The 27202-nt window shown below is 40.5% G+C and overlaps 2 protein-coding genes across 4 annotated transcripts in view; one reads left to right on the top strand and one right to left on the bottom strand.

Annotated features, from left to right (window-relative positions):
* Positions 1 to 1833: 1833 nt before the first annotated feature.
* Positions 1834 to 21154, bottom strand: CRNKL1 (crooked neck pre-mRNA splicing factor 1). 3 transcript variants are annotated; one of them, XM_059705419.1, is made up of 14 exons: positions 21015 to 21154; positions 19274 to 19426; positions 17755 to 17846; positions 15500 to 15658; positions 13096 to 13262; positions 10961 to 11139; positions 9645 to 9815; positions 7776 to 7967; positions 6809 to 6868; positions 5516 to 5596; positions 4503 to 4742; positions 3153 to 3254; positions 2816 to 3064; positions 1834 to 2054 (listed from the first exon to the last, which is right to left on the bottom strand). In XM_059705419.1, the coding sequence occupies exons 1-14, from the start codon at positions 21063 to 21065 to the stop codon at positions 1887 to 1889; spliced, it is 2064 nt and encodes a 687-aa protein (XP_059561402.1). In that variant the 5' UTR covers positions 21066 to 21154; the 3' UTR covers positions 1834 to 1886. The 3 variants fall into 3 exon arrangements, with proteins under 3 accessions (XP_059561402.1, XP_059561403.1, XP_059561404.1); XM_059705420.1 differs by lacking the exon at positions 5516 to 5596; XM_059705421.1 differs by lacking the exons at positions 4503 to 4742; positions 5516 to 5596.
* Positions 21155 to 21255: 101 nt separating this feature from the next.
* The window catches only part of CFAP61 (cilia and flagella associated protein 61), a 239479-nt gene continuing 233532 nt past the window's right edge, over positions 21256 to 27202 (top strand). Inside the window, exons 1-2 of the mRNA XM_059705429.1 lie at positions 21256 to 21367; positions 22836 to 22986. Of these exons, the coding sequence (XP_059561412.1) occupies positions 22844 to 22986 (143 nt within the window). The 5' untranslated portion in view covers positions 21256 to 21367; positions 22836 to 22843. The remainder of the gene's footprint in view (positions 21368 to 22835; positions 22987 to 27202) is intronic.

Below are 27202 nucleotides of genomic sequence, written 5' to 3'. Positions count from 1 at the left end.
GTAGTTTTCATCACCTGTAATATCTGAAAACATGGAGTAAAGGAAGTAAAGAAAATCCCACAGAAATGATTACTACAAAGCTGTTACTTTTGAAAGGACTTACTTTGGTAGCGTTGAAAGAGTGAACAAGAAATGAATCCTTTATGTTCTACCGTTAGAGAATAACTTTTTCCTTCATGCATTACACTCTGGTACTTCCCACGAAGTGTTGACTTTGCATTGATCTTTTTTTTTTTCTTATGCATACATGCAACATAAACAGAATTTTAGCAAGACCCTATGATCAGTCACTTTTATTAGCATTTTGGCCTGTTTTCATCTCACCCTTTGACACTGCGCACCTTGCCAAAGGATATTAAAATCACAAATACTCCTCACTGACTAGGCAGACCTCACTACTCAATAGTCAGAACCTGATACCCAACAGCTGATACTGGTCCAGTGAACCAGTGAGACTGAAAACAGTTGCCTTTTATCCTAACAGTCCTATTTTATTCTGTCCTTAAAAAATCACAAACTATCTTATTTTCAAGATACAATTTAGTAACATTAACTAGCTTTTATTCCTGTGGGTAACATTTGCAAACTTAATAATAAATTTGCAGATAATAAATTTGCTAATTCTCCTTATAAGTGAAAAACAGTCTTAGAGATAAATAGTTCTATAACCTGGGCAGTCAACAGAGCAAAAAAAGATAGGCTTAAGAAATAAAGATAGGCTTAAGAAATATACGCCAAGTTAAAGGAAACAATTTCAGATTAGTTAATTAAGGCAATTATTTTTTGCTTGAGAATATGAGCAATGTATTATCCAAATGCTATTATTATTCTCCTTGTGCTATTAATTTTCATTGAGCTTAGTAGAACACTGAGAGATACTTACTGGTACTCTAGGTAGAAAAGACTCCCTCGTCCAGCGAGTTTGGGGAACATGCCAGCATTGTTGCTGTTAATTCATATATATATGGTAGCATATCAAAGGCTCTGAGCAGCCTATAAAGAGATTTAGTTAATAGGGCTTAACCCTTAATCTCGGGTTTCCCAAACTTGAGTATGGGATATTGTTTTTCATGGCACACCTATTACTGTTTTTTAAACAAGCCATTACAGAGTTCAACCAGTCCGGGAAATTGATTAGGGCATAACTGGAATTCGACTAATATGTTCTTGATAAAAAAGATCATTTAGAAATATAGTCACTCTAAATTATTTTCCAATTAATGTTTTGAAAAGTACTTAGCATAAATGGCCATGAAAGTAAGGATTTTAGAAGTTCAATTAATCCAAGCACATTCAATTCTATAAGGAATGAACATATTTAAGCAAGTGGCCAGGAATGAACATTTTATTGAGCCCTTACTATGCATTAGGTATGGTCCGTATTTAATCTTCAAAATGAGTTGGCAAGTATTAGCCCATCTTATGAGTGAAGAAATGAAAATAAAGGTTGTTATATATCACTAAGTGGCACAGCTGGCAACAGAATTAAGTTAGTGTGACAGAAGACATGAAAAAGTTAAAGATTTCAGATGAACGCATAAAATATCTTTATGAAAAAACTACACCTTAAAAGTTACTATAGAATGTAACTTGAAAACTTCTAGAAAAAGATTATTTCAAAAGCCTGCATTTCATCTAAATGTTACCTCAGTTAGATTTCCTAATGCATTATGTGGATAAAAAATGTTTGGATTCCATCAAAGAAATCCAGCAGTTACTCACAACCCCCACCCACCTAACGAGCCCAAGAGCATTTTTAAAAGAACTAAAAAAATAGCTGCCAAAGATTTCAATCACTTCATTACTGGTGAAATATATAAAAACTTACAGGAGTCAGAGTTCCAAACTTAATTTATAAAAATAATAAAACATCAGTATGAACAAGATCAGGATTCACTCTCATCAATGTCCTTATCTGGGTCTTGCTCGGCAGCCTCCTTTTCCTGTTGCTGTTTCTTCCAAAGTTTGGCCATGGCCAGGAGCTTGAGATTGGGTTGGTTGGCAGCATCTTCCGGAAAGATGTAATCATAGTATTCTTCCCAGCCTGCATCAGACTGCAGGAAAAAGGTAAACAATTAAAGGATAAGCAAACGTGGCTGAAATACATTTATTTCAGTTACTTTAAAGTGGAAAATATTAACTGGAAAAACCAGAATTCAAAATCAACTTATTTTCATTTTATACAACATCATCAAAGTCTGATACAGAAAGAACAAGGGCCAGGCCTTGAATACTGGGAGCAGATGAGTAGCTGTTGGGTTGGTGGTGTTGCAAGTGTAGCTCAGTGAGAGCTAAAAACTTGGTGGAAAAATATTCTACAAATCTAAGCGCAGCTCCTCTATAATCAACCAAGGAGACAGTATCTCTAACTCCATCTTGTAGTGTAAGATTTTAAAAATGTAAAGATTTACCTAGTATTTACCCAGTAGTGAAAGCCCTCTATCTGCATAATTATTCCGAGTCCCTGCCCTAACATCCCCACCTCCAGTGGGTCCACTGATTTCACTTCCTAAAGATCACTCTAGTTCCAGCTTCCACCTCCACTTGCTTTGCTTACCACAGCCTCCCGATAGGGGCTCTTGCAATCGAAGCCCCGTGGGTCTCCTGCAGAAGGTGCCAACGACTGGGTCATGCCATGTTGTGCAGAAGAGCCTTCCTATAGCCTTCCCTGGATTAGGTCTTACCTAAAAGTTGATTAGCCCGACTGCAATTGTCACCTACCAAGGCCTGCTCCCGTTCTCAGATGTACATATGCCGCATAAAAGCACAGATTTCTAAGTCAGAATGCATTTCTGCTCATTTAACAAGTTCTTACCCCATCATCAGCCTGGACCTTTCTTCTCTTTTTGACTTTCTCTGGCATGAGTTTGTCTACTCTTTCCTTATCTGACGTAGTTCCAAATTCATCTTCAAAGCTTCTCCAAGATTCCAGCAACATAAGTCTCTCTTCTTTTTCCTCACAGTTTCGCATGGTTTTGTTAGCCTCTTCATAAATTTGTCTGCATTTAGGCAAACTTCCTTCTTTCCCTGAAGACAACTCAAACTGTGCAAAACTGATCCATACCTTAAAAACAATTATTATAGAACCAAATTAACCATGTCACCTAGAATACAATAATGCAAAACCAGATAACCTATAAAGCACAGAATACCTTGACATGTTGTGTCCGTTGAAGCAATCGTCGGTAAAGATTGCGTGTTCTTTCAGTTTCTTCCTGCTCAATTTCAAAATCAATGTATGATTTCCAGAGCACCTGAGGGAGATAACTTAATAGGTCAGTCTTAACATTTAAAAGCAATATGCCCCTATCCAAAGCACAACTTAACTACCATTCCAACCCAGGACATCCAGAAACCTAGGACTTTTATGAACAATTAAAGAACAGAACGCATATGGATAAATAAATAATACTAGCATTTACAAACTGCCCAACTTGGCTAGAATTCTACATTATGAGAAAAAAAGGCTTGGGTTATCTTAGAATTTTTCAAATGCTGGACTTTATCAAGGAGCTGAGAAACTTGCCCTATCTCCCAGGCAGTCATGATCGAGTCACATACAACTGAACTTGCAGGGAGAAACAGGCCTAGATTATCCAGTGTATACCGTTTTACCTCCACTGTAAGTTCTTGATATGTCTGAGTTCAACTCTACAAGCATGCAGTGAACAGCTGCCCATCTGCTAGTATGTATAGCCTGTCGAGAGCACAAGGCTAAACAAGATGTGGTCTGGATTCCTGGGAGCTGGCAGTCTGTGCAGGAGCTGAGGCCAATAGATGGACCTAGTACTACAAAAAGCCCTGCCCCAAGGCAGTGGTGGGGCCCAGTGAACTATTAAATGAAAGGTAATATTAGCGCAAGATTAACAAAAAGGCTGAGAGTTCGGTGGCTCCTATTAGATTCAAATTCGTTCTAGCTGTGGTTTGGCGCCACCTTGTGGCTCTAGCTTAAATATTGAAGGGATGATTTCAGATCCTGCTCAAGACAGGACTTCCAGTACAGTAGCAATAATTCCAGGAGTATACTGGTTTACTTAGACCCTCTTCCGATAGCCCAATCCAGAGTAAACTGCTAGGAGAATCCAAAGGTGTGCAGTCTCAACTTCCATCTCCCTTGATCTCCAGGTGGGATTATCTGCTGCCTGTCTCCTTGACTTTCCCATCCCCTTTAGCTTCCTGCTTGAGAATGGGAGGAAGAGAGCCAATCACCCATTATATCCCAATTCAGTTGGGTGTCATAATGAGGCACTACTGTGCTCTGGTATCCACCTAGAGCAGCGGTTGCCAACCTTCGGACCTTGCGGACCACCAGTTGGCGACCGCTGTCCTAGAGGGCTGCTCCTCTGGCCTTGCTATCTATCTCCAAAACAGAAAAGTCCTCATTTGAGTGGAAAAGACTGAAAATTAGATCTTTATGCTCTAAAATGCACATTTAGATGGTCATCTAAAGTAATACTACAGAGCTGACTAAAGCAAATTTATATTCAACTTGGGATCCTCACCTCTGGCATGTCTAAACGTGGCTGGCTGATGGCTAACTCGTAGATTGCTCGGGCTCTCTCAATATCGCCAAGGATTGTTTCCAATTCTGCAAATTTAATCCAAGAGGTACAATTTTCAGGTCCAAATTCCAGGAACTTTTCATAAAGCTTCCGGCATCTGTCAAATTCTCGAAGCTGTAGCTCCAATTCTATGTAACCTTTAAATAACTTGTTCTTTGGACATTTGCCTATGGAAGTCCCCTAGAAAAGAAAATGACCAACTGCTGTAATACCCTGGTGGGTTTGACTCGTGCAGAGACATTGTCAAACAGAAAATGTTCTCTGCTGAGCAGGAACCATGAAGAGTCAACCTGGCAAGCCACCCTTTCCTTCTGTGATACCACACTGACCATGATGGTTTTTGACAAAAGGCCAAAGTAACCCTAACCCTCTAATTCACTCAGCTGTCAAGGAGCCTGTGTTCACTGGTGCCTGTTCAGCAGGAGCGTTCCAGAATTATATGGGCACTATTTTGGCGCTTACTTAGTTCCTCAGGATTTCCTAGGAAATATGGATGTCAGATGTGTAAAATCTCCCAGAAGTAAAAAGGTAGTCAAAGAATGAACTCTACTTTGCTGTCCACAGCCAGGGTTAGAGTAGCTTATCAGAGGACAACTGCAGAAACAGAGTATTTGATCCTATTAAGAAATTTCAGAGTAAGTGTTAAGAGGAGGTACATTTAATACAACAAAAATTTTGCACAGGATCAGACTAAAGATCAGATCTGACCTAAGAGCAGATCTTCCCAGTGTGAGAAAAGATCTGGTAACTGTTAGCTATAACTTTCCAATGTTGAAATAAAATAATTTAAGCATTCTCACCCAATCTTCCTTCAAAGGCCATGTGTACTCTAACATGTCTCAGTGTTTAAAGGCATAGTTCTATTTCTAATAGGAACTGTACAACTTCTAAGCACTAAGACTTTAATTTCCTTCTCATAGAACTTGATGCGTCTTGATCCTTTCTTTACTTACCAAAGCTCTTCGGGCAAATGGTAAATTTTTCTGTCTTATTTCAAATTGTGCATACAGTAGCCACATTTTGGCAAATGTGAACTAGAAAACAAAAGCACAACATCTAACTTAAGAGACTCATTTAAATTAAATTGAATTAAGATTTCCCTAAAATTTCAGAGCTAGGACAGATGTATTTTGTTTATAAGCAAAAACGACAATATTTTTTTCATGAGTTAAAAAACAACAAAAACATCCAGTAATCTAGATACTGTATAGTATCACATGGCCCTGCAGCCCCTACTTAGAATCTGCTTTGTTTTGTGGGTATGCCACCACCTCTATTCCAGCAGGTAACTCGGTCAACATCTCTATTTGTTTCTTGTGCTGGGAAATATGGCAGAGATAACGTCTCACCCACTTCCAGAATACACTTGTGCTCACCCTTGCATACATACATCCACTCAGTTACCTACAAACACCTGCTCCCTGTGTCCGGCACATGCTGTGTACTCTCTGGATGTGCATCTTCCCCCTTCCACTCAGTCTATTCCAACTAGTGGCCCGGTGCACAAAACTGGTGCATGGGGGGGGGGGGGAGGGTGGTCCCTCAGCCTGGCCTGCACCCTTGCAATCCGGCACCTCTCAGGGGATGTCTGACTGCCGGTTTAGGCCCGATCCCACTGCGGGATTGGGCCTGAACCGGCAGCCGGACATCCCTCTCACAATCCAGGACCACTGGCTCCTAACTGCTCCCTGCCTGCCTGCCTCATCGCCCTAACCACTCTGCTTGCCTGCCTCATCACCCCTAACCACTCTGCTTGCCTGCCTCATCACCCCTCACCACTCACCTGCCTGCCTGATTGCTCCTAACAACTCTGCCTGCCTGATCGCCCCTAACCACTCACCTGCCTGGTCACCCCTAACTGCTCACCTGCCTGTTTGATTGCCCGCTTGCCTGCCTGCCTGATCGCCCCTAACCGCCTCTGCCTTGGCCCCAGCCGCAGCGGACTTCATCAGGAAGGATGTCCAGAAGGTCGTTCGGCTGTCTAGTCTAATTAGCATATTACGCTTTTATTATTACAGATTACCCATCCTCTGAATTTCTACTGTTATAGTCATTTGTCACAGGCTGTCCTCTCACCGAGATTATAAGCTATTTTCAGAGGCAAAGAGCACATTTCATTCTTATTTATGTTTTTCATGGTGCCTACACAGGAAAATAGTCGATCAATAAATATTTCACTGCACTATTTCACAAGTAACAGAAGCAGGGTTTTAACTTTTGAAACAGAACACTAAGAGCAAATGTACCTTTTTATGAGGAATTAGTTCCAAAGAGGCTTGATACACCTGTCTTGTCCTTTCAGGATCCTATATTAGGATAAGAAATTTTCACAAAATATTACTAATTTTATTAATACTAGTAAAAAAATGGACACTCCCAACATGAAATATTTTTTCACAAGTTGCAATTTTCAAACCCTGATTATAATTTATGATTAAAAGTGTGAACTACCACCCAGCCGACATGACTCACTGGTTGAGTGTTTAACCAGGAGGTCAAGGTTCAATTCCCGGTCAGAGCACATGACTGGGTTGTGGGCTAGGTCCCCAGTATGGGGCGTGCAGGGGCAGCCAATCAATGATTCTCTCTCACCATTGATGTTTCTATCTTTCTCTCACTTCCTCTCTGAAATCAATAAAAATATATTTTTTAAAAAGTGGCCATCAAACTTTGATTTAAGAATCAAACAACATACCTGTCAAATTCTGAAAGCGTCTCTACAGAAAGGCTTTTCAGCCTGACAGCAGACGCAAAAATGCTTCACGGTCTCAGATCAACAGCATAAAATTTATCTTTGTCTCTTAACTTATACATGACCAACTTCTGAAAATCCCTCTTGGTCTTTATAAAAGCACGGATGTGCAATCTAGCCATGATCCCTATTTATGAGAAAGCCCAGGAAACTATGTATAATTCAACTAAGGTCTGGTTCATTGTTCCCGCTCAAGTTCCAAGTGATAATCACATTGTGCCTCAAGGTTTAAAAAACAAAACAAGAAACACACCTCACCTGTGCCCACAACAGATAGAGAATTAAAAATGTTAGAGAAAGAATATATAATTATATGACTATTAGAATTATAAGGCCTATTAGAATCTAAAACTAAATTCCTCTGCTTCAACGAGTGTAAATATCCGTTACTGCCCACAATAGCAAGCTTTACGCACCGTGGTGAGGAAATCACTAGATGACACATAATTCCACTTTCTTACCTTTGCCTCCAGTTCTTCATAGAGGGCATAGTTGACCCAAAGATAGATGTAACGCTTCCAATGTCTCTTCTCCTGAATGGGTGGGACGTTGGCAATAGCTCTTTCATAGACTTCTCGTACAGTTTCTGCTTCTGCATCACTTTCCACCAAGCGCAGGTAATCAAACCAGGCATCATAATTGTGTGGATTAGCCTAGAAAGACAGTAAATTTAATAAATAAAAACAAAACCAAAAGCCAAATTTGCTGGATTGTGTGAGCTAAAAGAGAGCACCAGACTGACTTTCTATATTTTAGCAACTTTTTCTCCAGATTTTACATGCTATGGCATTTAATAACATATCATTACTGAGATTTTATAAATAGAAAAAAATACAAAAATCAGTAGTCCCCCCTTATCTGTGGGGGATATGTTCCAAGACCGCAGTGGATGCCCAAAACCCTAGATAGTACTGAACCATATAATATATACACACACACACACACACACACACACACACACACACACATTATGTTTTTTCCTATACGTACATATCTATGATAAAAGGTAAACTACTCTTGTGCTTTTGGGCAATTATTAAGTAAAATAAGGGCTACTTGAACACAAGCACTGTGTTACTGTGATAGTTATCTGATAACCAAGACTGCTACTAACTGACTAACAGGTGGGTAGTGCACAGTGTGGAGACTTTGAACAAAAGGATCATTCATGTTCCAGGAAGAACGGAGCGGGATGGCTTGAGATATCATCACACTAGGCAGAATAAGGCACTATTTAAAACTTGTGAATTATTTATTTCTGGAATTTTCCACTTAATATTTTTGGACCATGGCTGACTGTGGGTAATTAAGACAGTGGAAAGCGAAACTTCAGAGGGGGTGGGGGAAACTACCGTATAGAGGACAGATGATTGCCAGGTGTCCCACAGCAAGGCTCCTTGCATCACCACCGCCAAGACAATTATTCAATAATTCGATGCCTATTTTTGCAAATGTATTTGTTTATATATGTGACTATATGTCCTTACATCTAGATTTAAAATTACAATAGAATTAAACCATGCTCACAATTGTGAAACCTGATTTTTCAATTAATAGTAATTTATCTTTAACATATCTTGCTGACCTCATTTAACACTAGACTTACATCTTTGGTAGGCATCTTGAAATGCTACTGTCTTTAAATTCAAATCAAAACACTCCATTACAGGTAAAGAGATGATAAAAAAAAACAAAAAAAAACCCTATCTACAGTACATCTTACATTCAAACAGTTAAACTAAAAGGTAATGTATAAAAACTGGTGTTTTTGTGGTTGTTTTTTATCAGTCCCTGACTCTTCCACCTTCTTTCAAAAATAAGCTCAAATGCCTGGCCAGTGTGACTCTGTGGCCGAGTGGCAGCCTATGAACCAGGAGGTCATGGTTCATTTCCATTCAGGGCTCATGCCCGGGTTGTGGGCTTGATCCCCAGTGGGGGGAGTGCAGGAGGCAGCTAATCAATGATCCTCTCTCATCACTGATGTTTTTCTCTCTCTCTCTTCCTTTCCTCTCTGAAATCAATAAAAATATGTATATTTTTAAAAGCTCAAATGGATTCCAGATTTATCTTGCTCAATTTCTACAGCACACAATCAGCAATCAAAGTGACTTTCAACCTGTGAGTGGCAGAGCAAGTCCAGGTGTTGTTTGCTCGCCTTTTCATCAGCCTCAATTACCTGATCTGTCTGAAATAGCTGTCCATTTACTGCAGACACATCATCAAGAGCGTAACAACTGGTAGCCCTAACTCGCTTATTCATTTTATTGTAGCTAGTATTGACTGGCACACCTTACTTACTTGCAGAATTAAGCATATACACCAGCACTCACCTTCACTTCTTCTTCATATTGGAATCTCCGTTTGCTCACAATGATGTCTTCAATACCCCGCCTATCACCAAACTTCTTCTCAAAGATGGTATAATTTTTAAAGAGCTCTTGGGCCTCTTGTTTTGAAATTCTATCCAGGGCATACTTGTATATCACTCGTACCCTTTCAAACTGAAAGCAGACAAGATGATTTCATCTGCCCTTACATAACATTCTCATTCTAGTCATGATTAGGAAAGTAGTTATGACATAAAACATTACTTGTAAATGAGATTTTAAGGCCTCACAATGTGAAAAATGAGATTTTTCTTCTCCCTTTCAATGAGATCTTTCAGTCAGGAAGGACTGACGCTTTCCTTTGAGCTCCACATTTAAAGCTGGATGTCATCTGTGTATCTCAAACTAAAAGGTCTGAAACTGACCTCCTGTTTCTCCCCACCAAACCCAAGTCTTCCCAATCTTGATTAAGCAATACCTACTGCTACACAGTTGCTCAAGCTAAAATTCCCTGGAACCCTCCGTGAGTCCTCTCCTTTCTTTCCCCACATTCACTGTTTCAAGCCTCGCCATTTCTACCTCTTCAACACAGCCCTTCACTTCTCCCCACCCCACTGCCAAACCATCTCCATTTCTTCCCTGGATCATTTCAAGTCTCCTCTACTTTTGCTACCCTCCCCCCAATACAATCTCTGTAAGTTAGCTAGAGGCACTCCTTGCAATATAAATTATATCCTACCATGGTTTTCTCCTACTAAAACCCTTCAATACTTCCGGCTGCCCTTAGAATAGAATCTGAATTCCCTAATATGACCTGTCTAAGTCCTTGCATTCAGGCAGGGGATGGGTGGGAGGAGTAAAGGGGGATGGGGGGGGGGGGACATCTGTAATACTGTCAACAATAAGTAAATAAATAAATGGGTTATTTTCCATACATACTCTGGAAGAACTGACTTGTGGGACAATCTGTTTTCATTAAAAATTATATTCTCTGTTCTGAGGGCTCTGGGTTTTTTGTTTCCCAGGTTTATGATTTGTAAAGTCTTCTAATCAGGATACCAAGTGACTCATTCTCAGTTTATAGTTAATATTCTCACTCCAAACTTAAAGGCTTATATGTCAAGCACAGACCAACAAAATTAAGATAGTTATGATACAATCTATAATCACTCAGCTCCCAATATGCAGCTTAGCCACAAATGTACATTTTGAAAACATTTTCTCCAGTAAGTGCATAAAAAAATGGAAATGAACTTGATGTGACAAGAAGTCATGTTTTCTAAGCTGTTTTGCAATGTAACTGAGTGAAGTTTACTTACTTCTTTCTGATTTTCTTCAAATTTGGCAAAGGCAACATAAAGGCGTTCATCCATATGTTCATCTCCAAAGAATTCCACAGCTCTCTCGTACACTTTTCGTGCATGGGCAAAATAACCATGTTTTTCCTCAAAGCGGGCATACTTGATCCAGTTCTTAACATCAGGGTGCACAAGTACAAGTGCAGAGGAATTAAAGAAATACCAGCAAGACAACGTGGCTTAAAGAACAAACAAAACCCAATACCCAAATCCACAACAAAACACACTATGCCTACGGGGATGATAAAACATGTACAAAGGTGGAGAACCTAGACTGTGACCTGTGTGAGGGAGCTGTGTCTGCCTCCAGCGCTTACTCAATATTTTAGTACTGGGACACATTTTTGGTAATGGTACCAACAGGAGTCTAGAGGCATCAAAGGTGAACCACAGTAATTAGCAATGTGACCTGAACAAGTCATTTAACATATCTAAGCCTCAGTTTTATCATCTGTAAACACAGTATTAAAAACAATACCTACCACACTGGATGACTGCTGTCTTTAAATGAGAGAATGTATGTAAACCTCTTAGCTGTTTCTGGCCAAAAGAGCACGCTTAATACAGGGCATTTATTATACTATATGCTCAATAACATTAGTATTTGCATTAATGATGGAGAAAAAACAAGTCACAAAAAGAAAACGGCTAACTAGAGCTAAAAGAGAAAGTTTTAAATTACCATTTTATTTCTTAATAGGATCTATATACCTATTTTTAATCTATGAGAAAACCATTTGTTTCCATTAGTAACACTTCAAATAAGGCAATGATGTTAAGAGCATTGGCTCTGAATCTGCTACTGGGTTCAAGTCCTACCTACATCACTACCTGAGAGACCGTGATCAAGCTACTTAATCTCTCATCCCTCAGTTTCCACATCTGTAGAATGAAGCAGTTCCTGTATCACAGGGTTGTCATAAGGATTAAATAACAATATTTGTAAAGTGCTTAGAGATCAATGCCTGACATAAAGGAAATGCTATTAAAAGCTTTTGTTAAACTAATAATATTAAAAACAGTAGAGGTAATTGAGAGCTTAAATTGCACAATAGTTGATTCTCATTATTTGTGTTAGTTATATCCTATGAAGTCACTGTAACTGCTTAATTAGCGAATACCAAATCATTGCTGCTAGGGGAAACAAGTATGTATGTATTTATATACATATCTCATAAAGAGTATAATCTTAAATCCTAAAAATGACCAATCCGTAGATTCTAGTTTTGGTATTTCATAACAGAAAAAAAGGTTCAGAAGTATTAAGTGACTTGCCAGAAGCTGCCCATAAACCAGAGCCAGAAAAGGGATTCAAACATGTCCCACTGGCCCGAGAGCCAGAGCTTCTTACAATCCACTGCACTGCCTTATCCTGTCTCCAGTGTCCATCCTCTGATCATCTCTGTATCAGAGCAGAGACAAGAAGGCAGAATGTCGCCTAAGGTGGGGCCATATGCCTTGGGTGACTCAACTTTTTCATCACTCTATGCTTGCAAATGACTGAAAGGGCCACAAATATTGACAGTGGGGTTACAAATTTTAGCAAGTAGAAGTCATAAATATGGTAACAGTGCATAATGAGGATCAATTATTTCAGCTGCTATGAGTGCTTTCACATGTTATCATTTAATCTTTACAACCAGCCCGTAGTACAAACCTTTATTCTCTTTTAAAGATGAGGACACCAAGTCTCAAATAAATTAACTGACTCATTGCAATCATATCATTAGTAATTGGTAATCCTTTGGATGGACTCCAATAATGGTGCTAATAACCTTAAACTTTAACCCCAGAAAAACAGGACTGGCTATAGCAGCCAGGGCCTTAGTGTGTCATTTTCCAAAAGGAACCATTGCATTGTCAAAATATAAACAAATCCAAAATCTCAATGGAAAAAACTCAAACAATTACCCAGACCACAGACTTTTTTCTGACCAACCTATGTCCCTAGAAAATTTATATGTAGCTTATGAAGATGAAATTTGCATCCTTGACTTCTAGGCCAACATTAATGCTGTGTCCTGACCACGGTGACATTTCCACAGGAGCAGGACCAAGACAATAATGGCATCACTCAGACCTCATCAAAAGGATATATCTCTCATAAATGGTGCGGGCTCGATCCACTTCTTTGTATCGCAGCTCAAAGTTGATGTAGGAGTGCCAGGCTTGCTCCTCAGGCTGCCATTCCATCCAGCGCTCAAACACCTGCCGGGCACCAGCCACATTTCCCAGCATCTCCTCCATGTATGTGTATTTGTACCTTTAATAAAATCATCCGAAGTTATCTGTCATGGTCAAAATGACTTCGGTGGCTGAATGGATGAGAGAACAAGATCCATAGATATGCTGCTGTCTACAAGAGACTCACTTCAGATCGAAAGACACACATAGACTGAAAGTAGAGGGATGGAAAAAGCTATTTCATAAAAGTGGAAATGAAAAAAAGAAAAGTAGGGGTAGCAAAACTTATACCAGACAAAATAGACTTTAAAACAAAGGCTGTAATAAGAGAGAAAGTAGGACCCAGCAATTCCACCTCTGGGTATTTATCTTTAGAAACCCAAAACACTAACTCAAAAAGACATGCATCTGTATGTTTCTTGCTACAATATTTATAGTATCCAAGATATGGAAGCAACCTAATTGTCTATCAACAGATGAATGGATAAAGAAGTGGTACATCTATATAATGTAATATATATATCTAACAGCCATAAAAAAGAATGAAATCCTGTCGTTTGTGAACTCAACATGGATAAACCTAGAGGGGATGGTGCTGAGTGAAATAAGTCAAACAAAGATAAATACTACATGATTTCACTTAAATGCAGAATATAAAGAACAAAATAAATGAACAAGCAAAACAGACTCATAGATACAGAGAACATTTTGACAGTTGCCAGAAGGAAGAGAATTTGGGGGGCTGGGTGAAAAGGGGAAGGGATTAAGAAGTACAATTGGCAGTTACAGAAATAGTCATGGGGATGTAAAGTACAGCATAGGGAATAGACAATAATATTCTAATAACTAGGTTGTGGTACTAAACGGGGATTTATATTGCAGGATTTATTGAAATGATCATATATTAAGTTATGTAATGTCTCTTCACTGGAATGTATAACTGAAACTAATATATTATTTTATGTCAACTGTAATTAAAAAATAAAAAATATTTTAAATAACTTAGGGAAAAAATGTTCTTTGGCAATTTCTAGTTTTAACTTTGTTAAATGTGAAGAAGATTTAAGACCTTATCTTCCCTAAAGGTTAAATTAAACATGTTTTCTTATTAAAATATAAGTCTGGCCCAGCTGGCATCGCTCAGTGGTTGAGTGTCAACCTATGAAGCAGGAGGTCACGGTTCGATTCTTGGTCAGGGCACATGCCTGGGTTGCAGGCTTGATCCCCAGTGTGTGGAGTGCAGGAGGCAGCCAATCAATGATTCTCTCTCATCACTGATGTACCTATCTCTCTCTCCTTCCCTCTCTTTGAAATCAATAAAAATATACTTTAAGATATATATATATATAAGTCTGAAAAGAATGAACCATTAGAAATATATTTTTCTTAAAAATTGCTTAGTTCAACAAGAATTTTCTTATACATAAAAGACTGCAATCAAAATTTTAGTTTTGATTACGCACCTATTATACATTATTATAATAGACAGAAGTCTGGTGCATGGATTCGTGCACCGGTGGGGTCCCTCGGCCTGGCCTGTGGGGATTGGGCTGAAACCAGCAGTCTGACATCCCCTGAGGGGTCCCGCAGTGCGAGAGGGCACTCTGCAAAGTTGCTGTCCCTCAGCAGCTCCTACGATGAGCATCTGACCCCTGGTGGCCAGTGCATGTCATACCTACCGGCCAGTAGGCCAGTCACTTAGCCTTTTATATAATAGACTAGAGGCCTGTTGCACAAAGAGATTCGTGCAATAGGCCTTCCTTTCCCCTGGCTGCTGGCACCAGTTTTCCTCTGGCAAATGGCAACCAGTCCTTCGCTCTGGCAGGGCTCTAGCCGGAGCCGGCCCTGGAGCCACGAGGCTTCGCTGCTCCACTGGCCCTGCGGCCGTGAGGCTTTCCCTGCTCCACGGGCCCCACGGCCATGAGGCTTTCCCTGCTCCACGGGCCCCACGGCCATGAGGCTTTTGCTGCTCTGTGGGCCCGCGGCAGTGAGACTTTCGCTGCTCCGCTGACCCCGGGGTCGTCAGGCTTCGCTACACCGCTTGGAGCCTATGTATGCAAATTAACTGCCATCTTTGTTAGCTTAATTTGCATATTCTCCTGATTGGCTGGGTAGCATAGCAAAGGTACAGTCAATTTACATGTTTGCCTATTCTTAGGTAAGATAGATTATAAGACATTCAAAAACACTTATACATATTTAACATGTGTAAAATTAAATGCATCTATATGATTCCAACTATGTAAATGACATAAGTATGCAAATGTAGAACTTTTCTAGTCTACAAAAAGCCATTTCATTTGATAAGAAACTTACCAGAACTGGTTGACTCGGGGCAGAGTTGTTATGGCCCGGTCCCAGATATTTCGGGCATGGTTGACCTGGCGATTCTTCATTTCCATTTCCGCATATTTCAGCCAGAGTGTAATATTTCGATAGTCCACATCTAAAGCACGTTCGTATATGGATCGAGCCCTTAAGAAGCAAGAATTGGGGGGCATTAAAAGCAGTACATACATCACACATAGCAACTATTTCAAACCATTTGCAGTGCCCTGCCATTTTATCAGGTGTCCATCATGAGTCATTGTCTAGGCATAAAAAGGTGAAAAGATATGATGCTATTCTCAGAAACCTTACAAAGACTTAAAGTCTTTGCATGTAATTACAATGCAATGCGATAAACATCATAGTCAAGATCTGTACAAAGAAGCAAAGGAAAAGAAAGAAAAATGTCTGGTGTAAAAGGCTAAGCATATTACTCCAGAACTGAAAACAATTTGGAACTTGAGGAAAGTGGGTTTGGATGGGTACTCATTCTAGGCAGAGAGAACAGTCAGGAGACATGAGCCCCAGCCCTTGCTGGTTTGGTTCAGTGGATAGAGCGTTGGCCAGTGGATTGAAGGGTCCTGGGTTTGATTCTGGTCAAGGGTGTGTACCTCAGTTGCAGGATCAATCCCAGACTTTGGGCAGGGCTTGTGTGGGAAGCAACCAATTGATGTGTTTCTCTCACATCGATGTTTCTCTCTCTCTCTCTGTCTCTCCCCCTCCCTTCCACTCTCTCTAAAAAAGACAAATCAGTGGAAAAATATCCTTGGGTGAGGATTAAAAAAAAAAGACATCATATATTCAGGTAATGGCAACTATGCAGGCACGATGGGGCAGGGGGTATGCTGGGAGAGTGCAGAAAGACTGAACAACAGGTCATGATTTTAATCTTATTGGCCACTGGTTTTCAGTGAAACAATTTTTTTTTAAAAAAAATCCCACTATATATTTGAAGAAATAATGACAGAAAACTTCCCCTACCTGGTGAAAGAAACAGACTTACAAGTCCAAGAAGCACAAAGAGTCCCAAACAAGAGGAACACAAAGAGGACCACACCAAGACACATCATAATTAAAATGCCAAGGGCTAAAGACAAAGAGAGAATCTTAAAAGCAGCAAGAAAAAAACAGTTAGTTACCTACAAGGGCATGCCCATACAACTGTCAGCTGATTTCTCAACAGAAACTATGCAGGCCAGAAGAGAGTGGCAAGAAATATTCAAAGTGATGAATACCAAGAACCTACAACCAAGATTACTTTATCCAGCAAAGCTATCATTCAGAACTGAAGGTCAGATAAAGAACTTCACAGATAAGGAAAAGCTAAAGGAGTTCATCACCACCAAACTACTATTATATGAAATGTTGAAGGGTATTCTTTAAGAAGAGGAAGAAGAAAAAAAAGATCAAAAATATGAACAAAATGGCAACAAATACAAACCTACCAACAATTGAATCTAAAAATCAAAATAAATGAATAAGAAATCTAAAAAACAGAATAAACTGGTGAATAAAATAGAATCAGAGGCATGGAAATGGAACAGATGATGATTCTCAGAGGAAAGGGGGGTGGGGAGAGATTAAACAAAGATCTTATATGCATATATGCATTACCTAAGGATACAGGTAATAGGGTGTCTAAGGCCTAGAGTGGGGCAGGAACTGGGTGGAGGGGGGTGATGGGGAGGGGGGGGGGGGAAGAGGCACATCTGTAATAATCTCAACAATAAAGATTAAAAAAAAATCCCAATATAGAGAAAGCAGATGAAACTACACTTCTCTGGCTACAGGGTGTGTGCTGGTGGAGAGACCCAACTGTACAGCCTCCTGCTTTTCTCCCCCCAGCACTAGCCTACCACAGGGCCGCTGAAGCCCTCAAAGGAATCCCAGGGTTCTATGAAAGAAACTGAAAATTACTAACAAAGACACAATCTTCTACTTGTACTTTAACTTTTTCTATTTTTTTTTTGTATCTGTTAACTTATGACATCTTCATGTATAAAATTACAGCACTGATCAGACCATCAAATCTCAGAGGGAAGGTAGGGGAGGGTGGGGGTGAAGGGGAGAGATCAACCAAAGGACTTGTATGTATGCATATAAGCATAACCAATGGACACAGACACTACGGGGGTGAGGGCATGAGCAAGGGGGGAATAAGGACACATATGTAATACCTTAATTAATAAAGAAAAGAAAAAATAAATAAAACTGAAAAAAAATTACATGCTCAACAATTTTACCTTTGAATCTCCTTTAGACTCTCTTCCCATTGTGCGTATTTTATCCAGTTACTAATCACAGTCCTGTTTTTTCTTATGTTATCTTCAAAAGTCTAGGAAGATAAAATGGATCAAATTAAAGAGAAAATAACTAAAAATAACATTAACCTTTTCCTATTAATCCTATACTAAAAAGGATACTTACTCATTTTATTCTTATGTAAGAGAAACTGCATCCTGGCAACTCTGAGAAATAAGAAACCCACTACAGAAGGTTACAATCACAGGTGTCGTACATGCAAGCAAAAGGAAAACTTTAGATATAAAGAATTATTGCACAATTGCTGATATTTTCTTTTATTGCCCATAACAACTGATACTGTAATATACTTGTTTCTAACAAAAATGTGTTTTGACTAGGTCGTTTTGGTAATGTCACAGAATTTCATACATAACTCAATGAGGATAACTAATAAGTAGGAACAACAAAATTAGTGGTTTAAAATAATCCCACACTCTAGAGTAAGAAGGTCAGACCAGGTCTCGTCTTCTTATGGCTCTTTGCCACATCTTAACTCAACACAGGGGGTGGTACGGCCAGAAGAAGCACATAACACAGCCTTGCTAATAAGTCCACCTCTCTTCTAACTGTCAGTTGTTCCACTTGTTAAACTTCTACCAATCTTCAATTGAGCACCAAAAATTATGTCTCTTGTGGACTTAATTTCTTTATACTCTAAAACAGATAATTCATGGCATACTTCATAAAGTTCAATAAATGCAGTTATCTGGTAACCAAAAGTTGTATTATTTGTGTGGCTAGAAACACTAACCTCTTCTCATTTTATAGTCTTACTAGAAGCCTGGTGCACAGATTCATGCACACTGAAAGGAAATTAATTAGAAGGTGGCCGGTGGGGCAGGACTGGGTAAGACAGGCCAGACACGGCCTGGAGCCAACCTCCCGTGGTCCCTCCCCAGCTGGCTGCAACTGGGGTGGCACCGGGGCTCGAAGGGCATCTGCAGAGTGAGCAGGGTCCCTCCAGCAGGTGGGGTCCCTTAGCCTGGCCTGCAGGAATTGGGCCCAAACCAGCTCTCCGACATCTCCCGAGGGGTCCCAGAGTGCGAGAGGTCACTCTGCAAAGTAGCTGTTGCTTAGCAGCCGCTGTATTAAGCTTCTGCTCCCTGGTGGCCAGTGCGCATCATACCTACCAGCCTGGTCAGTCACTTAGCCTTTTATATCTATCTATATAAAAGGCTAATATGCTCCTTGGGAGTTCAACTGGAGACTGGGAGTTTGATTTCTCGCTATGACATGCGAGACCACCAGAGGTGGTGCAGAATGAAGGAAGGCCCCAGCTGGCAGCCGGCAGCCAGGGAAGGAAGGCCCCAGCTGGCAGCTGGAAGGTCCTGATTGGCCTTGATCGCTGGCCAGGCCTAGGGACCCTACCCGTGCACAAATTTTGTGCACCAGGCCTCTAGAATATAAATAATGAGGAATGTTTCAAACTCTGACCTATAAATCCTTAACAATACTGACCTTCCTTTTCCTTAGTTTGTAATCATTTAACTCTTCTTCATCTGTGATCTTCTGTTGAGGTGGAGGTGGAAGAAGCTCAAGTTCTCTTTCTTTAGCTTCTCTTAAAAGCTGTTCCGCAGTGATCTGTACCTCAGCTGGGGCTTTGTTTTTCACCTTTTAAGACAAGACATTTCTATTTTTAGTAGATGCTCTGCACACAAGGTTTAATAAACAAACATTTTTTAGGATGTGAACTTTACATATCACAAGATGCCCCCTTTGAATGACATCTTCCCATTTCTCTGGGCAACTAAACAGCAAAAAAAATATGTATTCTAGCTTATGTATGATAGCTATTAACTAGCCATAGATAATGTTCTCAAGAGAAAAAGGTAGCAAAAGTAGCAAATTTTCCTTTTAGATTAGTAAAATAAAAACCTCTGAGGACGCCCAGGTAAAACTCTCACCAGAGGTTTTGTTTATCAAGATGCAGACCATAGCTTATCTAGCATTACAATCTCTATTTGGGTAATTCTTCCATGTAGGCCCCAGGTGGGTGATAACGCCCCAGGTGGGAAACTGTTTGATTTCTGATGGCATTTCAAGTCCAAGGCAATATTTGGTGAGTTGCCATCATTAGAATATAAGCTTCTTCAGGTCTTAGAGCTGTGCAGTCCAACACGATAGCCATGAGCCACATGAGGCAAGTCCCAACAGAGATGTAACCAGTATAAGAATTTAATTAGGTAGCTCTTATACTGGTTACATGTTGAAACGACAGTATCACAGACACACTAAGTTGTTAAATAAAATATATAATTAAAATTAATGTCACCTGCTTTGACTGTTTAACGTCACTATGAGAAAACTTCAATTATATATGGGGCTCCTGTTACTTCTACTGGCCCAGTAAAAGTTCCTGGAATGGGATGATAAGAAACCCTCACTATTTAGTGCTGTACAATGATGATGCTGATGATAGCTCATCATTACCTAATGCGCATTATTACCTATAGCGCATCAGTACCTAATGCGCATTAAGTACTAGGTACTGTGCTGTATGCTTTATATACGTTATCTCTGGAAGTCACCTACGTGGACATGTAAAGGAAGGCTCAAGAGAGTCATCTGGGCAGAAGCACAGACGGGAGGGAGAGTATCCGTAAAGGCTTAGAACAAAGCCTGTTACATCATAAGTCACGGGCGAGTATCAGCCACCGAAGGAAATATTAGATATCAAATTTATTAACTTAAATTACACCATTACACAACTGTCGTCACCTCCTCTCATTCTGTCCACTCTCAGCGGGGCTAACTCCCTTTCCAGCCTTCAAGTCTCGGCTTGCCCGTCACGTCTCAGCACCGCTGACTCTGGAGACCTCCTCCTACAACCCCCGTTATTCCTTGGCACATTCTGCTTTGCCTCCGTAGCATCTGGCACGGCGGCAGCTTCACACGTGTCTCATCTGAGTACGGCTCCTCGCCAGCATTAGTGCAGCTCCGCAGTGCCTAGCGCCCTGCCCGGCTGTTCCCTCTGCTGAAGGAACCTTCTCCGCTCCTCCACCCGACGTGCGGGCTGCGCTTCGGGGGACAAGAGCTTGCACCCCACTACCGCCCATCTCTTTCCCTCTTTATCACCCGAGGCCCCGCACGGGGTGGGCCTGCAAACTCGGACAACACTCTCTCGCCGCAGGTACCACGGAGCCCCTGGCGAGCCCCTCTCCCCGGGCCCTCCCCACAAAGCGCCCCCGCTATCGCCTACCTTGGCCACTTTGGGAATTCTCTGCTTCCCGGCCGCGGTGGAGGCCGCCATGGCTGCAGCAGAATTCGTTTGGTGAACCCTGAGTCCCAAATATCGGCCAAAAGGCTCGCCGACGCCGCAAACTTTCTAATAACAAGCGGGATCCCGGAAGCGGAAGCGGAACTGCGCTTGACCTTTAACCTCCAGCACGCACCGTGACCCAGGGAGCGCCGTTTCTGTGGTAACCTGGCTGCGCGTCCTCCTTAGAGCCGGGTGTGGAGCTCGGCGTCCAGGAGCTGTGGTTGAGGTGGATAGAGCTGGCCTTCCCAGCAGGGACGCGAGGACTGGGTCCAGGGCGACAAGGACACATCCAGGTCAGTGTCCGGGACTGGGTGACCGCGCGAGAACCGCTGGGCCTTTCTAGCTTTGGCGCCCAGCAAGGGGAGTAGGAACCGACGCCAATCTGGATGCTCGATGTTGGGGGAAGAGAGGCAGGCCGAAAAACTACTACTCCCAGCATGCCAAGGGGCGAGCCACTGCGCTCCTGGGCAGCCCGGAGTTGCGTTGCATTCTAGATTTTGTAGTTTTTGAGACCCACTACTTTCGTTTCTGGACAGTAGTGCCCAAATAACTAACTCCAAGGTTATTAAAAGTTTATTAAAAATAACTGAAAGTATTTTAAAGCTAGATAATACAAAACAAAAATAAATGAGTAGACTAGCAAACCAGCCAGCCTTGTTCTCAGGTAGGCAGATGTTTAAATTCTCTTAGTCTGCCTTAATTACATGCATCATCTTGGCCTCCATGTCTTTATAAGACGAGGATAATATCTAGTTCAGTAGGATTAAAGAGAAAATCTATGTAGCGCTCAGTAAATGTTGGCTGGTATAATTCTTGACAGGCCTTTAAAAACAGAAAAAATTACTTATAAGCAAGCAAATGGTTAAGAGAATTTTTTTAAAAGACTTTATTTCTTGGAGCAGTTTTAGGTTCACAGCAAATTTGAGAGAAAGATGCAGAGAATGCCTATTCCTCCACCCCTCCCCCAGCCTCCCCACTATCAACATCCCCCACCAAAGTGGTACATTAGTTACACTTGATAAACCTACATTGACATATTATATCTCAAAGTCCATAGTCTACATTAGGGTCACTCTTGGTGCTGTACGCTCTATTATATGTCTTTCTGAAACATTAGACTCTCCACTGTTGTCATTAGCGATTCTCCTCAGAAAGGCTTGGTTATACAAACAAAGCGGGTACTTTCTTATGGAACTTCTCAGACTCTTTAATGAGCGTGATGTCCTGTCAGGAATGCTCTCACAAGCAGCATTTCCTATACTTATTTGACCATGAGATGTTTTGTCTCAAAATCTCTCTCAGGATCGCTGCCCTTCAGGACTCCAGTTTGGGGAACTCATTTGGAACAAGGGCAGCAGCTGTCCATACAGGGGTGTCACTCTTGGCCACCTGCAGTGGTGACTAATGAAATATAAGAGGACCCCGAATCAGTAAATAATTCCTTTCACTGTTTTTCAAGCCTACTGTTAGAATCCTCTAAAGCAGCTTCATTGGAAACAAAGAACACGGTTGCAGAAATTTCTAGACAGACCAATTCTCAGAAACGTCATTGTCCTGGAGAGAAACATGTCAACTGGTTTGTGGTGACGGTCAATCGTTGCAGCCTACCCCCAGGGGAAAATATGTCCCACCAGCACTCTAATACCATGTTCACTTTGACCATACGGAAATTGAATTAACGTCCAATTTTGTTAGTACTATAACTGGACTGGCTTGTCATCTCAGATTAACAACGGGCTGTTTTCTCTCTTTTGGGGACAGGATAAAAAATGTCAGTACTCACTTCTCCAAGAGGAAAGGTAGAAGTCATTCACTGCCGAAGAACAGAGTCCCAGGATATCTTTTGTATCAAAAACCTCATTAGAAAATTTACTCAGAATCTGTTTGGGAGGCTTAATCTCATCTACCTTCTGTAAGTACGTAGCCAAGGAAGCTTAACTATGTTTACCAGTTTATTAACACAACAGGAGGGGACCCCAGTCCCCACTCCTCTGTCTTTATGGGGCCTTTGGCGAGGAAATGGGCAGCATGAAAATCTCCCCTACTGAACAGGAGATCTTTGGGAACAGCCAGTCTCTAAGACCTGTAACAACATGCAGGTCAGAAGGATTTCTCATGGGTTTTGGATTCAGACAAACTTGGGTTCAAATCTCAACTGCCCCACCCACTGGTAGATTCACCTGGGGCAAGTCAGTAATATTAGCTACCAGTTTTGAGAATTTATTTTCTATCAGGCTCTGTGCTTTGCCAACATGATCTTATTTAATACACTGACACCTCTCTGAGCTAGCCACTATCATGTCCATTTTAAAGATAAGAAAATGGAGGCCTGCCAAGGTCAAGCAGTTAGAACTCGTAGGTGACAAAGCCTGGTTATGCTCTTATCCACTGCTGTGAAAATAGTCTTCTAAATTTTGAAATCTGTATAGTTTTTTTTTTTCTTAAAAGTTCTTTTTCCCCCTGTTTTGCTTTTTTGGATACCAGAATATAAATATCCTGTAATCTTTTTTCATAATTTTATTGAAAAAGATAAGAGATAGCTCAGTATTGTGGATTTCATAAAGCTTCATATTAAATACACTTGAAATGTTTAAACTGAGGCCAACCTAAGACATTAAAATTTGTAGTTTCTGATTAGCACACTGCTGAGTATAATGGAAACTGGTACAATTTTGTTAGAGAACAGTAGGGCAATATATATAAAAGACTTTAAAATGTATGCACCAATGAAATTATTTCATTTTTTTGGTATTATTGTGGATTAAGTACCTTAATGATGTCCTCTGGATGGAAAAAGTATGTGGATACACACACACAGACACACACACACACTCATGCATGCACTCATGCACTAACATACACAAGAACTATGCAGAGAACATCATTAGAGTGAAATAAAAAACAGTAGGTCTTTTTAAAAAATTATTGTTATTGGTTTCAGAGAGAAAGGGAGAGGGAGGAAGAGAGATAGAAATAATGATGAGAGAGAATCATTGATTGGCTTCCCCCTGCACGTTCCCTACTGGGGATCGAGCCTGCAACCCAGGCATGTGCCCTTGACCAGAATTGGACCCGGGACCCTTCTGCCTGCAGGCTGATGCTCTATCCACTGAGCCAAACTGGCTAGGGCAAGAACAGTAGGTCTTAATGCCACTTTCTCCTTGAGTATTTTATGCTATATTCTAGAAACCTCATTATTCTGTGTTTGACAGCTTTGCAAAGAACAAAAAATAAATACACTCTACACCTAAGGATGGAAGCATTAGATTCTTTTGTATAAAACTGGCTTGTTCATTGTAAGGATGAATGAGATATAAGCCCACTAGATAAAAGTGGACAGTAAGCACACTAGCCTGTTTCAACCTCAGCCTCCCCCAAGGATTCATAAGCACATATTGATTTGAGGTCCACATTGATTATATCTGTGGTCCCCAAAAGCTTCAGAAGATCCCAAATAATGACTGCATTTTCAGACACACAAAAGCTGAGTTAGTTTACCAACGTGTTTCCAGGAGACTGGCTGTAATAAACACAGGTCAGGTGTGAAGGGATGGAGCTTCAGCTCAGACTAGAAATAATGAGCTCAAGGAACAGGAGCTCACAGTAAACAAATCACAATTATACAAGGAAACATGCACCATTTTTTGAGAACCAGCAACAACAAAATATCCAGCAGAATCAGATTCTCAAAGGTTGATAAATTGTCAGACAAAGAATATAAAATAACTATGCTTACTATGTCTAAACTGAATAGGTCTTAAAAGATCATATAAATGAATAATGAGGTTTGGAAAAAAAGTCAAATAGACCATCTAGAAATGCAAACACAGAGGTGGACAAAAGTAGGTTTACAGTTGTGAGTATGCGAAACATAGAGTTTATTCTTTTGTGTTCATAAAGCTATTATAGTAGTCATAACCTGCATGTCTTTTTCCACATGAGCAATTATAACTCTACTTTTGCCCACCCCTGTATAGTCAAAATTAACGAGTAACTGCCACGATATTTTGAATTTAATTAAAAAAGGCCCGCCGCTTGCGTCTACAGACACTTACGGCATACAAATGGTTAAAGTTCAGTGGATGAGTCAAATATAATAGATACAGTTGAAGACAGAAGTAGTGAGGTGGAAGATTAATACCAAAAAATTATCCAGAATTCAGCAGAAAGAGATAAAAAATGTGAGTGGGCTATTTGACAAGACTAGTAAACTTCTAGAAGGAGATAAAAGGTAGTAGAACAGTCCCTATTTGAAGAGATAATGACAGAACTTTCCAGAATTGTTGAAAGCATAAATTCGTCTATCCAGAAAACTCAGTGAATCCTAAACAAGATAAATACACAGAGAAATCTACAGCTAAGCAAATTATAATAAAACAGCAAAATGCCAATGCTAAAGAGATCTGAAAAATAATCAGACAAAAAAGAGACAAATTACCTGCGAAGAGCTGAAGATTAGACTAATAGATGATTTCTCACTAGCAACAATGGTAGCCAGAAGATAATGGGAAATAATATCAACCTAGAATGATATATGCCCAGTGAAACAATTTTTTAATACATAGGAGAAATGAATTCATTTTCAGACAAACACAAATGCCTCAAATATATTATAGGCAGGAGGAAGGATAGTTCAGCTGGAAAAGCCCAAGATACAAGAAGAAAAGTAAACAAAAATATGAGCAAATATGTGGGTTAATTTAATTTATATAAAGCAATAGCAATAAGAACCAACCTCATCTAGATATTCAATTTAAATATGTTATAAGATACAAATAACTTAGATTAAAATACTGGACAATTGTATATAAACTGGAAGGTACATGTTTATAATGAAAGTACTCTTAAGGTATTTATGCAGGGGGAGGGAGTGGTAGCTAGTACACAAAGGTGCCTTCCCTCTCTCCCGTGAACCACATGTCCAGCGTTTATGCCCTTGTGTAGGCCCTTTTCACACTGAATCAGGGCCAGCCCTGTGTAACCAATAGAAACCTACAGAAGTGATTTCTCTGTAACTTCAAGTCTAGGTCATAAGAAGCCTTACAACTTCCAGCGGGCCACTGGGAATGCTCTTTCTCAGAACCCAAATGCCATATTGTTAAACACTCCAGTCACATGGCCACCTGCAGGTGCTGCATGTGACAGCTGCCGCTGAGCTCCCAGCCGGAAACCAGCATCAACTACTAGCCATGTGACTAAAGCATTTTAGATACTGAGTACAGTGAGGTGACTCCAGCCACAGTGTGACTTGCTAGCCCCTTCAGAGACTCCAAGCAAAAACTGCTCAGCTAAACACACTCAACACAGAATCATGGGAGATAATAATAAATTGTGTTAAGCCACTAAGCTTGGGGTGGTTTTTACATGTTAACTGGTAACTGGAACAAAGGGTAAAGACTTTGTTAGGAATGTATGTTATGTATAGGACAGTGATGGCGAACCTGTGACACGCGTGTCAGAGGTGACGCGTGAACTCATTTTTTTGGTTGATTTTTCTTTGTTAAATGGCATTCAAATATATAAAATAAATATCAAAAATATAAGTCTTTGTTTTACTATGGTTGCAAATATCAAAAAATTTCTATATGTGACACGGCACCAGAGTTAAGTTAGGGTTTTTCAAAATGCTGACACGCGAGCTCAAAAGGTTCGCCATCACTGGTATAGGATAATCATTAAAAGGCTAGGCAGTGAGATGATAACTTCTGACCTATAGAGGGAAATGGCATAAGAACTTTTAAACAAACTCTGAATAAAGAAGGCAAGATGGGAAGAAGAAAAATGAAATAAAATGTGGGACATGTTAATCACATAATAGGAAGATAGAAAAAAAATTCAACTATATCACTAATCTCAATAATTGTATTTGGGGGAAAAGTCTTTAGTTAAAAGATAAAGTTGGGCCGGAACCGGTTTGGCTCAGTGGATAGAGCGTCAGCCTGCGGACTGAAGGGTCCCGGGTTCAATTCTGGTCAAGGGCATGTACCTGGGTTGCGGGCTCATCCCCGGTGGGAGATGTGCGGGAGGCAGCTGATCGATGTTTCTCTCTCATCGATGTTTCTGACTCTCTGTCTCTCTCCCTTCCTCTCTGTAAAAAATCAATAAAATATATTTTAAAAAAAAGATAA

The sequence above is a fragment of the Myotis daubentonii genome, chromosome 8 (assembly GCF_963259705.1).
Source record: "Myotis daubentonii chromosome 8, mMyoDau2.1, whole genome shotgun sequence".
In the NCBI taxonomy this organism is placed as follows: domain Eukaryota; kingdom Metazoa; phylum Chordata; class Mammalia; order Chiroptera; family Vespertilionidae; genus Myotis; species Myotis daubentonii.
This window is presented reverse-complemented; position numbering and strand designations above follow the sequence as displayed.

Excerpts from the sequence above, each read along its gene's own strand:
- CRNKL1 (XM_059705419.1), bottom strand. The coding sequence starts at position 21,065 with ATGGCGGCCTCCACCGCGGCCGGGAAGCAGAGAATTCCCAAAGTGGCC. Across the intron at positions 19,427-21,014 it reads GAATTCCCAAAGTGGCCAAG|GTGAAAAACAAAGCCCCAGC; the intron begins GTAGGCGATAGC and ends TTGTCTTAAAAG. Across the intron at positions 9,816-10,960 it reads TTGAAGAAAATCAGAAAGAA|TTTGAAAGGGTACGAGTGAT; the intron begins GTAAGTAAACTT and ends GTCTGCTTTCAG.